The sequence below is a fragment of the Hyperoodon ampullatus genome (genome assembly GCF_949752795.1).
Source record: "Hyperoodon ampullatus genome assembly, chromosome: 1".
Taxonomy (NCBI): Eukaryota; Metazoa; Chordata; class Mammalia; order Artiodactyla; family Ziphiidae; genus Hyperoodon; species Hyperoodon ampullatus.
Genome location: NC_136914.1, coordinates 220274881 through 220287408, shown reverse-complemented (window position 1 = coordinate 220287408; position 12528 = coordinate 220274881). Strand labels below are relative to the sequence as shown.

The 12528-nt window shown below is 49.7% G+C and overlaps 1 protein-coding gene across 1 annotated transcript in view; it reads right to left on the bottom strand.

Annotated features, from left to right (window-relative positions):
• The window catches only part of BTBD16 (BTB domain containing 16), a gene marked incomplete at both ends in the record, with an annotated part of 50453 nt that overhangs the window by 31039 nt on the left and 6886 nt on the right, over positions 1 to 12528 (bottom strand). Inside the window, 3 exon segments of the mRNA XM_079712106.1 lie at positions 2491 to 2616; positions 4597 to 4670; positions 10696 to 10847. Coding sequence (XP_079568232.1) covers positions 2491 to 2616; positions 4597 to 4670; positions 10696 to 10847 — 352 coding nt within the window.

Genomic DNA, 12528 nt, shown 5'->3' with positions numbered 1-12528 from the left:
TCTGCTATGGAAGGGAGCTCCACACCACCACCTCCCCCCCTACTGGCTTTATATTCCCTCCTGGACCAACCACCTGCCAATACACCGAGTATCTGTTGGTTTACGATCGGCTGGGCAGGCACACTGGACGGTGAACCTGCCATCCCACCTCAGGCCCCGCACAGTCTTGCACACACTGGTGCTCAATAAGTATTGGCCCAATCGATGGATGAATGGATTCCATGGCCAGTGAGCTCAGGGTGCCAGGTCATGCAAGTGACATGAGTCAGGAGCCCAAAGTAGGTCACAATTTGCAGCTACAAAGAATGCAGAAAAAAGAGAACAAAGGTCCACTTCCCTCAGGCAAACAAGACCATCGAGCCTTCCCTCACCACGTTCTTGGCACCTGGCCCTGTTCAGGCTCTCATTCAGCCAGTGTTTATTGAGCACCTACTAAGTGCCAGGCCCTGTTCCTGGCTCTGGTTCACTTTCCTCCCCTGGATCTCTGCACAGCCTCCCCTCTGCCCGCTCCATTCTGTCATTCATCCCCACTGGGGGCAGGAAACAAGAGGATGCTGGCAAGTGCCTGACACGTAGCGGGTATTCAGGAGGCATCGTTAGGATCATTATGTATCACACGATTTCTCACGCTTTATCGTCACTTCAGGTGGGCTCGTCTGTCCCCCACCCCCCGATATTAAGTTCCTAGCACAATGCCTGGCACAAGTTAAGTACTGAACAGCTCTTGAAGGGAGGAAGGAATATTATCAGCTAGGTCAGAGTACGTGGAAGACAGTTTCTGTAAGTAAAACTTCACAATCTGATAGGAAAGTGATAGTTTGATCATACGCTTCTGAGGTGCCCCCAAACCAAAGTGGTTTGTTTTTAGTAAAAGAGGGTCGTTTGCTTTTGGATCCTCCTAGAGAATAAACACATGCTGCTATGGTACAGCCGATCCTGGACTCTGGGTGGAATGAACATGAACGTGAGTGGCTGGGACAGCCCCGTGTGGCCAGCACAGGGTTGCTCCAGGGGAGCTGTGTCTCCTCAGCACCCACCACTCCAGGGCTTGGTCAGAAACTTTCTCTGCTGCTCACTCCAGGAGAATGACGCTCATGTTCTCAGGAATAGAAAAGCAATAACTGTGAGATGCGTATAGAAACCATCATCGAAGGCACATGAAGGGCTGGGACTGTACCCACTGAAAGCCTTGGAGACACGAGTCCCAGGGTCTGACACAGTTGGTGGTGCTTGCAGGGGAGACCCCGGGAAGCTGTGACAGCCCAGGCACTGAGGTTTCATCCCTGCACGTGACCTGATGTCCCCCAGCCGGGCCCAGCCTCTAGCAGGGGGCTTGGATTAGAGCAGCTGTTTTAGTAGGGCCAAATCTAAGTGGGACCATTCTAGACTTACTAAAAACATGACAACTCCATTTTTCCCTTCCATATTCTCTTGATTTTCATTGTACTCACTGTCTGGACCCCAGTGGCTTTTCACTGGTTGCCCAGGAAGAGCTGTGATCTGGGCACAGGGGCCATGGGAGAAAGAGCTCGGTCCCACATTTGAAGACACTGGGACAAAGGCTCAGGAAGATCATAAGTGTGAAGCCTGTTACAGTTCTATGGGGATGCCACGGCCTGCTCTTGGCTCCCAGCTTGGCCGGGAAGAGCTGAGTCAGAGGCTCTGTGGCCGGGAAGATGCCGGCAGGCAGCCAGGCTCTGTCTTCCGACTGGGGGCTCCGGCAGCCTGTCTGGCTCCAGAATATCAGAGCTTTACTGCCACGTCCTGGAAATGTAATCCCATCCTGACTGGCATGCTGGCTGCTTGGGAGACCTTGAATTTTCCATGGCACCTGCTTATGAGCTGTCTGGAGGTGATGCCAATCTATATTACCTGAGAAGAAGTTGGCAAGGCTGCAAGAGAGGAACTTATGGGACAGATAAGGGGCAGCTGGGGATTATTAAGATTCAAAAAAAGAGAAAAAGAAAGACGTGACCTAAATACTTTTGGGTATGAGGTGGCGTTAAGAAAAGAGAAAGAAAAGGAAAAGAAAAAATGAAATTGATGTACACTTGTAAACCTCCAACCAGCACACTTAGAGCCAAACAAGCCACAGATGTCAGAACTATGCCTTCTTTCTAGAAAGCCCATCAGAAGACTCAACACAACCCCCTTTCTCTTCTCAAAGAAGTAGGGAGGGCCTCCATCATAGCTGGTGGACAAGAATGGGTTATTATGAGAACAGAACTGACATTTACTGACCACTCACTATGTGCCAGGTGTTGTTCTAGAACTTCACACCTGTTACCTCCTCCACAATGAAACACGATAAGAACCATTATCCCATTTTATAGCCAAGCAGACTGAGGTTAATCCTGTAATGAGATCACACCATGAGCCTTGGTCTTAACTGCCAGAGTGACCGTGGTCCCCAAACAGATAACCGAACGCCAAGCTGGGGCCTCTCTAACCAGAGAGCCCTTGGGGGTCCTGCTCTGGGTGAGAACGTACCTTGCAGAAGCTTCTCAGGGTTTGCATTGCCCCGGGCCAGGGCAATCATGTAAAACTTGGTCAAGGACTGAAAAAGCTGGGGCTGATGGAGTTCCCATCTGAAGCCAAGACATTTGAGAATCACACCTGAGGAGAGGAAAGGATGCTGAGCAAACATTCTAACGACCCCCCGACCTGAAGATGCTTTCACTCTTTTTCCCACGTACTCTCTGTCCATCCCGTTATCGAGCAAACAAGGGGGCAGGTGGCTTCGCTAGGAACAAAGTGACAGCCACGGGGAGCTTCCTGGCTCCCAAACAGATCCGATGGGCACAAGGTAACTTAGAAAGCGGTAAACGTCCACCAGAGCTGCCGACCAACAGAGGCACACAAGCTGCCCTCCAACTTGGGGACTGGAAAAAGCTTCATGGGGCAGGGACGCTGGCTGTGACACTCTTGGAGGGGGCCTCACCTTGCTTCCCCCATTGCAGTGTTTCTTAGCCTCGGCACTGTTCGTATTTGGAGCCAGATAATTCTCTGTGGAGGGGTCTGTCCTGTGCTGTAGGACGTTTAGCAGCATCCCTGACCTCCACCCACCGGAGGCCAGTATCACCCGCCCCACCCAGGAGTTGTGACAACCCAAAATGTCTCCAGACTTTGCCAAGTGTCCTCTGGGGAGCAAAATTGCTACCTGGTCCCCTGTTGAAAAATACTGGGCTGTTAGTGTCTAATTATTACCCACCTGAATGTCACAGAAAAAACCCCATCACCAGGGAGCAGAGGTCTCACCAGCACTGCATTTCTCGAGGGAATGGAGATCATCAGAAAGCCCAGCTCACAGGCGTGAAATGGGATTACAGTGTGAGGAGGGTCACTGGCAAACTGTAAAGGGCTTTATGCTGGGGAGTCTCACCCGGGGAGGCATAGATGATAAGAAAAAAAGAAGAGACTTGAATAGGAGGGTAAATGGAGGATCCAAGGATGCCTGGCCAGGTGAGACATGAGAGGCTATGGGCAAGGTGGGCTCTGCAGGCTGGACCCCTGAGTTAGCACAGAGCTGGGGGGAAGGGAGCCATGCTCAGGGTGATTCCCCCCAAACCCTAAATCCCAGCGCTGGACAGGACCTTGAGGTTCACGAGCCCCATCTACGTATTTCTTGGCTTTGCTATTATTTTGACTGCATGACTTTGGGTACCTGTTTCCTCTCCTGTTATTATTATTGTTATTCACCAACTTTATGATATTGTTTGGTGCTGGGAGTTGAGAACCTGGGTTTTCATCTCAGATCTCCGGTCACCTCAGGTGACAGCCTGGCTATGCGGATTAAAAGGAATCTTGCCCCGTAATGGTGATTTTAGGCAAGGGCAGAATTGCGGATAAAGTGGGTCCCCCGCACCCCCTTCCGCTTTCAGGATGGCAATGCAGGGCAGACATCACAACCGATCTGGAACTCTTTCTCCTGAGCCCGGAGGCGGCCTCACACTACTTCTCACCCCCCGCCATCCCACCCACCCCTCACGCCCCACCCCCCACCCCCAGCTCCCACCATCAACCAGGGCTGACTGGCGAGAAGAAATCAATTAGCCTCTGCCGGCGAAGGAGGCTGGCTCTGACCTTAGACAGCCACACCGTGGGGTGGGGTTTATCCAAAAAAGCGCCATCAAGAAGCTGACCTGTCCAGGCTCCTCGTGGGGCTCAGCGAGCCTTTCCCAGCTGGACAGACCCAGTCTGACTCCTCATCCTACCTCAGATAAGTCTTCTTGGATGAGTGCAGATGTGGACATCCAAGTCATAATTGATTAAAGCGCAGAGGGACACAGAACAGCTGCCCCGGGCTGGATGGGCTTCTGCTTAGTCTTCCAATCCAAAGCCTATTTATTAACATTGGCAGGTCTGTATTTATCATGGCCATTAGCATATGAAAATGTGTTTGCCAAGCAGTTTCATCCATTGTGCATTTGGGAAATATTTACAGTCACCTCTTACACGTGGGACACTGTGCAGTGGGCAGGAACAGACCTTACAGACTAGTGACCAGGCCTCTGGTCTAGTTTCCTTCCATAAAGACCATAAGCTACCCCTGAGGTCAGCAACATTCTGACGAATCCGTTGGTGACAAGAACTCACCTGCCTCCCCGCTTCGGATGGCCTTGTTCTTCAAATTCTCAGGGAACTTTTTCTGAATTTGTGAAATGCATAACCTCAAGAAAAAATACAAACAAAAAATCCAGGCATTAATACTGACATTTTTCTTCATCTGCAACATGTATGATTCCAGTGTAAGCATCCCTAAAGCATAAATGAATCAGTCTTATCATATCTCTCCCTTTGGGACAGTTTCCTCAGGTCACTATGTGTCTGCCAATTTGACAAACTGTAAGCTCTGTCTGATGACCGGCTCAAAACATTAATTCCTGTTTTCAGTTTGCGGGTAGATCTTACCAAGGAGGCATTTGAGGCTACATCTGGCTGCCTAAATGACACCTCTTTGGGTGAGTGTCTAAAACAGTGCCTAGCATATAGTAGGTGCTCAATAAATAACTGCTGGAGAAAAGGGAGAGAGAGTCCTGGCATGTCTGGAAAGTTAACTCAGCAAAACTTCTGGTTAGGGTCATGCATGCCCCAGTCTCAGTGTGCCCACAATCTAAACACAGAATCTACTCTGAGGGAGTTCCCTGGTGGTCTAGTGGCTAGGAGTCTGGGCTTTCACTGCCGTGGCCCTGGGTTCAATCCCTGGTCAGGGAACTGAGATCCTGCAAGCCCTGCAGTGTGGCCAAAAAAAAAAGAATCTACCCTGAACTGAGCCCCAATCCTCTACCAGGAAATGGCATCACCAGCCTCCAGTTGCCCAGGCCAGCACCCTGAATGCTGTCTCACCTGATCACTTGCCCAGATCTAATGAAATGCCTTTTGAATTCATCCATCTCTCCTTGGGTGAATCCTTGCCCTCATTGCTATGACCTTCATCCAAGCCACCATTTTCTGCCCCCAGTCACTGCCAGTCTCCGGGCCTCCATGTGGTCCCCTCTAATGCACACCCCACACTACAGCCAGAGGAGCCACCTGAAATGCAAATCTGGTCTTGCCTCTCTCCTGCGGAGAATCCTTCCGTGTCTCCCCAGTGCTCCCGGGGGAAAGCCAACCTCCTTCATGTGGCTAGCAGGCTTCTGCCTGTCTCTGCAATCTCATCCCTTTACACTCCCTGCTCCAGCCCTTTTCAACAGCCTGAACCCATCACCTCTTGCTTCTACTCTCCTGGACACGCAGGTCCCTCACCTTTTCACTGGATGACCTCCTACGCATCCTTCCAGATAAGCTTGGTTGTTGTTTCCTCTGGGGAGGCTGGGCTGGCGGCCCTCCCCAGCCCGCCCTGGGATTGTCCCTGTTAAAACTCCTTCCCCAGGGTCTTCTGGTCGCCTGTTTCCTCACGCGCCCTCTGCACCAGGCTCTGCATCCCACAGAGTCGGCGTTTATTTACCCCGGCAGCACTAGCACAGCCATCATGCAAGCGCTCGATAAATATCAATGCTTGGATGATGACAAAGATAAGATGCTTTTCCATAGACACTATATTCACCCTGCTAAGCAAGGAAATGAAACAAAACTGGAGTCACATATTTCACAGCTTGAAGACAGTCATCCCAAGAAAGCCAACCAGCCAAGGGACACTTGACCACACCAGCCACTGTCACATTTGCCATGCTGTTTTCCAGTGATGCCAGAAATCCTTATGGGCCAGAGTGTATGCAGGAGGGATTGGGTCAGAGGGCCTGTGTCCAGAATAATATTGACCACATGCTGCCCTTTCCAAGCAGAGATGGTGATTACAAGTGACTCAGCCTCAGGAAGGTGGTGGGTGCTTGAGTTGTTTATCCCACAGGAGCAGTGGGCCTGACCCAAGACAGACTCAGTCCCCCTGGTGGCTTGGGTCACACATCTGGGAAGAGCTGGCTAAGGTCAGTAGTTCAGACGGTGACCTCAAAATGGAACGACAGACTTTGTCCTGTTGGGGCAACAGCCATGACCTCAACTGTCATCAGTTGAGCCAGGAGATGCCAGGCAACAAAAGTAACCACACTGCCTCCTCCTGGTGTATTGGCTGCTTGCCAAGATATACCATGTATCCTGTGGACTCTGTAGCTCCCAAAGCTGAGGCTCATTTCAGGACCATTGGAAAAGCTAATGGAACACATGGCATCTGTGAGTTGTCCTCTTCACCCTGTGGGACCAGGTGGCCTGGGATAAAGTGGGGATGCTGGGAACATGCCATTAGTCTGGGGCTCACTACCTTGATGGGGAAACAGAGGGTAAAAGGGAAAGTCCATAAGTTTCTCATGGACATATGGACTTCCTGCAGCAGACCATCCAAAGGGCTTTTGACTTGATACCTTCAACATGCAAAACTCCAATTTGGTTTACCAGGAAGAGTCCTGCAGACCTTGGGCCTGCCTCTGGGTCTTAGTTCTTCCCTCTGTAGGAGGGAAATGAGGACCACGTGGCAGTCACTGGGGGAGTAAAAGAGCTAATGCTCGGGACGCCTGGCACTGAGCAGACACTGTTCTCCTATCAGCTCTACACCGTGGATCATGGGTCTCCGGTCCCAGCTCTCCTAAAACTGCTCTCTGATAAAAATCTAGGGGTCCCTTCTTTGCATCCTTGCCTCTTAGCATGACCTCCTTCCAACCTCAGAGTGGACTTGGCATTGCAGTCAGAATGGGAAAAAACATGAGGCAGGGTCACCTTTTCCTAGGGCCCAAGCCCCCTAGATCAGCAGTCCCCAACCTTTTTGCCACCAGGGACCGGTTTCGTGGAAGACAATTTTTCCATGGACCAGGGCTGGGGGGATGGTTTCAGGATGATCCAAGCACATTACATTTATTGTGCACTTTATTTCTATTATTATTACCTTGTAATAGATAATGAAATAATTATACAACTCACCATAGTGCAGAATCAGTGGGAGCCCTGAGCTTGCTTTCACATGCCGCTCACTGATAGGGTTTTGATATGAGTCTGCAAACAATTGATTTGTTATGGTCTGTGTGCAGTCAAACCTCTCAGCTAATGATAATCTGTATTTGCAGCCGCTCCCCAGCGCTAGCACCACTGCCTCAGCTCCACCTCGGATCATCAGGCGTTAGATTCTCATAAGGAGTGCGCAGCCTAGATCCCTCGATTGCGCAGTTCACAGTAGAGTTCACGCTCCTATGAGAATCTAATGCCTCCGCTGATCTGACAGCAGGCGGAGCTCAGGCGGTAATGTGAGCGATGGGGAGCGGCTGTAAATACAGATGAAGCTTCGCTCGATCGCCCGCCACTCACCTCCTGCTGTGCCACCTGGTTCCTAACAGGCCATGGACCGGTGGCCTGGGGGTTGGGGACCTCTGACCTAGAGCCTCCTTCCTCAGCCACACTCCTCCATCCTGGATCTTTGGGTTCATATGTTAGCTGTGTCCACATGTACCAGAGAACTCCAGGGACACTGAATGACACATGTTAATTGGGTGTTTATTTGCCAGATACTGTTCTAAGCTCTCAATGAATTATGTCATATAATTCTCATGGCAACTCTGTAAGACAGCATCCCCAGTTTTCAGATAAAGAAACTAAGGCACAAAAAGGTTAGGTTGTTTGCAAGGAGGTTAGCATTTCCTCATCTCTCAGGCCCCTTCTCCCCGTACTCCACACCCCAGTCCCAGTGGAAGGAAGCATGACGAAGACCAGGAACCTGAGGTTCCTGTATAGCATCTCTGAGTTCTGGAGCCAAAAGCTCATGGCATCATGGAAACCCACAGACACAACCAGAAGTACTGGCTAGCTGGGTAGAACCTGAGGCATTGACATATGAGAAGCACAGTTACGTATCTGAAATAAATGGGAAGCTCAGAGCTAGTTAACTCAGCTTCCCACGGCCAGTGACGCTTTACAGAACTAGTAAAATATAGATGGGTCCAGCTCCCATCAAAGTCAACAGCGCTCCCAAGTGGAAGAAGCAACAATAACAGCGTCAACGGCAAGAAGGGGCTTGCTGCTTGCGCAGCCAGAGAGCTATGGGGAAGGTGCCCGTGTGTGTGTCGCAGGTACAATTCCAGACACCCCCCACCCCTACCGTGGACCTTGTTAGCTGACAAGTCTGAAAGGACAGAAGGGTTACCAGGAATAAGCCCTTTATTTTATTACCTAAATTAAATAAAGCTTTTGTTATGCTTTCCAAGTTTATGTTTCTCACAATCACATGGAATAAATCCCCATTGTGAAAATAAAGAAAATAAAATTTTGTGTTTATTAAAGAAAATCAGCTCCTCCCACACTGTAGTAGACTACACCCATGGCCCCAATTAACACACCCTTGTCCTGCAGGACTCCCAAGAGAGTTGGTGTGTATTTCCTGCCCCTTGACTTTGACTTTGGCCACGTGACTTGCCTTGGCTGAGTGGACATGATGAGCAACTGGGCCTGCCCTCTTGCCCTCTGCCGTCACCAAGACAAGGACATGCCCAGGCTAGCCCACTGTCTCAGGAAGAGGACGAGAGGCTTGTGGAACAGCCAAACTGCCCAGATGAGCTGAGCCTCGGTCGGCTGGCCGCTGGTACACGAGTGATAGGCCTGCCCTGAGTGCCTACCTGCCCTCAGCCTGCCTCCCGACCCCCAGCTTCCCAGCATCACCAAAGAGACAGGCAGATCTGCAAAGCTTCTCTTGGGAAGAGAGCGCCCAGACCAGTCCCTGCATCTGCTGTGTTTGAGGCAAGGTGTTTTGATTTGGAGAAAGTGCTAAGAGGCAGAATGACCTATGGAGTCATTGGCTGGCAGAGCACAGGGCTGACACTCCCCCAAGTGAAACCACCAGGATCAATAACTGAGACTGCTGCTTAGGCTATAAAGATAATAGCTCTGTTTATTGAGCATCTACTATTTGCCAGGAACAGCACTAATCATTTTTAATGTACTGTCTGATTGAAGGTCACTCTTCAGGGGAGATGCTATTGTCACCATTCCACAGATGAGGAAACTGAAGCTCAGAGAGATTAAGCCACTGGCTGAAGGTCACAGAACTAGTAAATGGAGGAGAAGGAATTCCAACCCTGTCAAATAGACTACGTTTAATGGCCCAAAAGCCCAGCACCAATGGCCATCACCCCTCAGGCCATCACCCCCAGCCTAGCTCAGCGATTCTGTAGACCAAGTCCTGAAGACGTCTGCCCCTGCAGCCCAGCCTCCCTCCTCAGGTTTCTGGATCAGTTTGCCTATATTCCCAGGCCCAGCTCCTGCGCCTGCTTGCCCGGCCTGGCCCTGATGCTAAGGAGCACAACGAACTCTAAGACGTCTTCAGGGCTCTAATCAAACAAAATATAAAATAAGTTCAAAATCGTTTAAGGCTATGAGTAACCAATGCCAAAAACTGCAACTCACAGCACTCAGTTTTTTCTAAGCTGGGGTCATCAGAGAATTTAGAGACCAAACCCAGATGGGTTTTGGTTTATTCACATGTGTGTGGTATAGTCATCTGTGGGGTGGGAGGCAACCGAGCAGGGCTGGCCGGTGGGCCTGGAAAGGGAAGGTGTGCTTCCCTTTCCATGTTCGCTCAGCAAACATGGAGCCAGGAGCTCTTCCGTGCCAGGTGCTGCCCAGGGCACAGCCCACACTCAGGTAGATGCTCAGGTAGGTCAGACGGAGTGCTCATAAGGCAGATGTGCCAGTCCACGGGGGCAGTAGCATCCAGGCAGATCCAAAAGGCCAGGGAAGTGAAGTGTTCCTTCTGCAGTGGGATCCAGCTCTGTGTCCCCAGGAGAGGCAAATAAAAACTCATAACCGAAGAAGTGATGCTCTAAGCCAGCGGCTCGGAACACTTTGCGGGTGAGCGGAAGCCTGCTTCTCCCCTTGCTGGGTGGACGTGTGCATTCGTGGGAGGGGTTCAAACTCTGAGCCGGACCATCTCACTTTGTTTGTCAACAAATCAGTTGATAAACTTAGAATCCTGTTAGGGTCCAACGTTCCCAGTACAAAGGAAGATCTAGAAAAAAATTTCTCAATCTCTCTGGACTTTAATCACCACCCACATTCTCAGAGGAAGCTGTCACCCTGATCCTGTCCATCCCTAAGGGATGGTCCCAAAGGCAGCCTTCCTTGCTTACCCAGGACAGCCCACCTGCCCAGTCAGAGTTGCCCAACCATGGGGCACTTCCCAGAAGGGTGGCTCACCCTGCCATGGGCCTTTGGTCTTCCTACCTGTCTGGGTTCTTCAGAACTTCATCAAAGTCTACGTTGACAGCCTTGCACATCTGGGAAAGCGCCAGCAGGTCCCCCAAAAAAGGCTCTCTGGGGAAACGCCACCGGTTGGTTGAGTCAACGATCCGGCATTCCAGCTGGAGTTTGTGCTGCTTGGGCAGCAAAGAAAGAACGTCTTTTTTTTAACCACACATAAATACCAGGTTTTCCAAACTGTACAGCAGAAAGGAAATCAAGACAAATTTTAAAAGGCTGGTTAATTTTCAAAGATGGCCAATATTTCTCCAAAGCTGTCTTCTCAAGGCAAATATATTGTATTCAGGAGACTGAGGACTTCAAGCCACAAAGTAATTTGGAATTTAGCACCTGGGACAGGAGGTGCCAGAGGCGAAATGTCAGGGAGAAAGATATCAAACTGAGGAGATTTGGGGCAGGGACTGTTTTTTTTTAAATTGCAGTAAAATACACAAAACATAAAACTCACCATTTAATACATTTTGTAGGTACAATTAGTAGCACTTAGTACATTTACAGTGTTGTACAACCATTACGACTATCTAGTTCAGAACATTTTCATTACTCCAAAAGGAAACTGTCAACTCGTTAAGTCATCACTCCCAATTTCCCCCTTCCCCACGTCCTGGAAACCACTCATCTGCATTCTGTCTCTATGGATTTGCCTATCCTGGAAATTTCATATAAATGGAATCCTACAATAGTGGCCTTTTATGTCTGGCTTCTTTCACTTTGCATGTTTTCAAGGTTCATCCACGTTGTAGCCTGTGTCAGAATTTTATTCCTTTTTAGGGCTGAATGACATTCCGCTGTGGGGAGAGACCACCTTTTGTTTATCCATTCACCAGTTGATAGCTATTTAGGTTGTTACAACCTTTTGGCTACCGTGAATAGTGCTGCTATGAATATTCGTGTATGAGTTTCTGTTTGAACACCTGTTTTCAGTTCTTTTGGTATAAACCCAGGACTGGAACAGGTGGGTCACTGGGCGGGGACTTTTCCTTAGACATTTTCTTAAGGTCCTGGGCTTCAGCAATTTCCTTAAGGGAGCAATACAAAACCCAGCATGGATGTAAACCTCAGATGTGGTGGCTCAAGGAAACCTACCCAGGACAAGTGCACCACGAGGGACGCAAAGGAATGGGTGAAACTGATCCTAAGCCACAACAAGCACCAACAGGGTGGTGGGGAGACCACAGGCCATGGAATGGAGGATCTGAGTTCAAATCTTGTTTTTGCCACTGATTGGTTGTGTGACCTTGGGCAAAGAATTTACTCTTTTGAGCCTCTTGGGCCTCATATATAAAATGGGAATAATGACGATGATAATGAGGATGAAGATGTGGATGAGGATAAGGATGAGGATGAGGATGAAGATGAAGATGAGGATGAGGATGAAGATGAGGATGAGGATGAGGATGAAGATGAGGATGAGGATGAGGATGAGGATGATGTGGATGAGGATGAAGATGAGGATGAGGATGATGTTGAAATGATAAAACAAAGTTTGGGAACTATGCTTTAGTATAGTGCCAGGAATATGGTGGGTGATTGAAAACTGGAGAATCTGAACCTAGATACAGCCCTGCTGAAGTGTGACACAAAAATGATGGGCTCTGACAGCAGGCCTCCAACACACTCTTCCCAGCTGAGTCAGCCAATAAAGCTTGAGGTCCTCAGGGGTGCTGGACCCATCCACTTTTGGAAACCCAGCAATACAACTGTCACCAGGTGCTTCTGTTCCTCACCATTGCCTGCCCTCTTATGAAACTGATCTACTTACTGGATTCAGCACTTTCATGAAGGATCATGGAGATT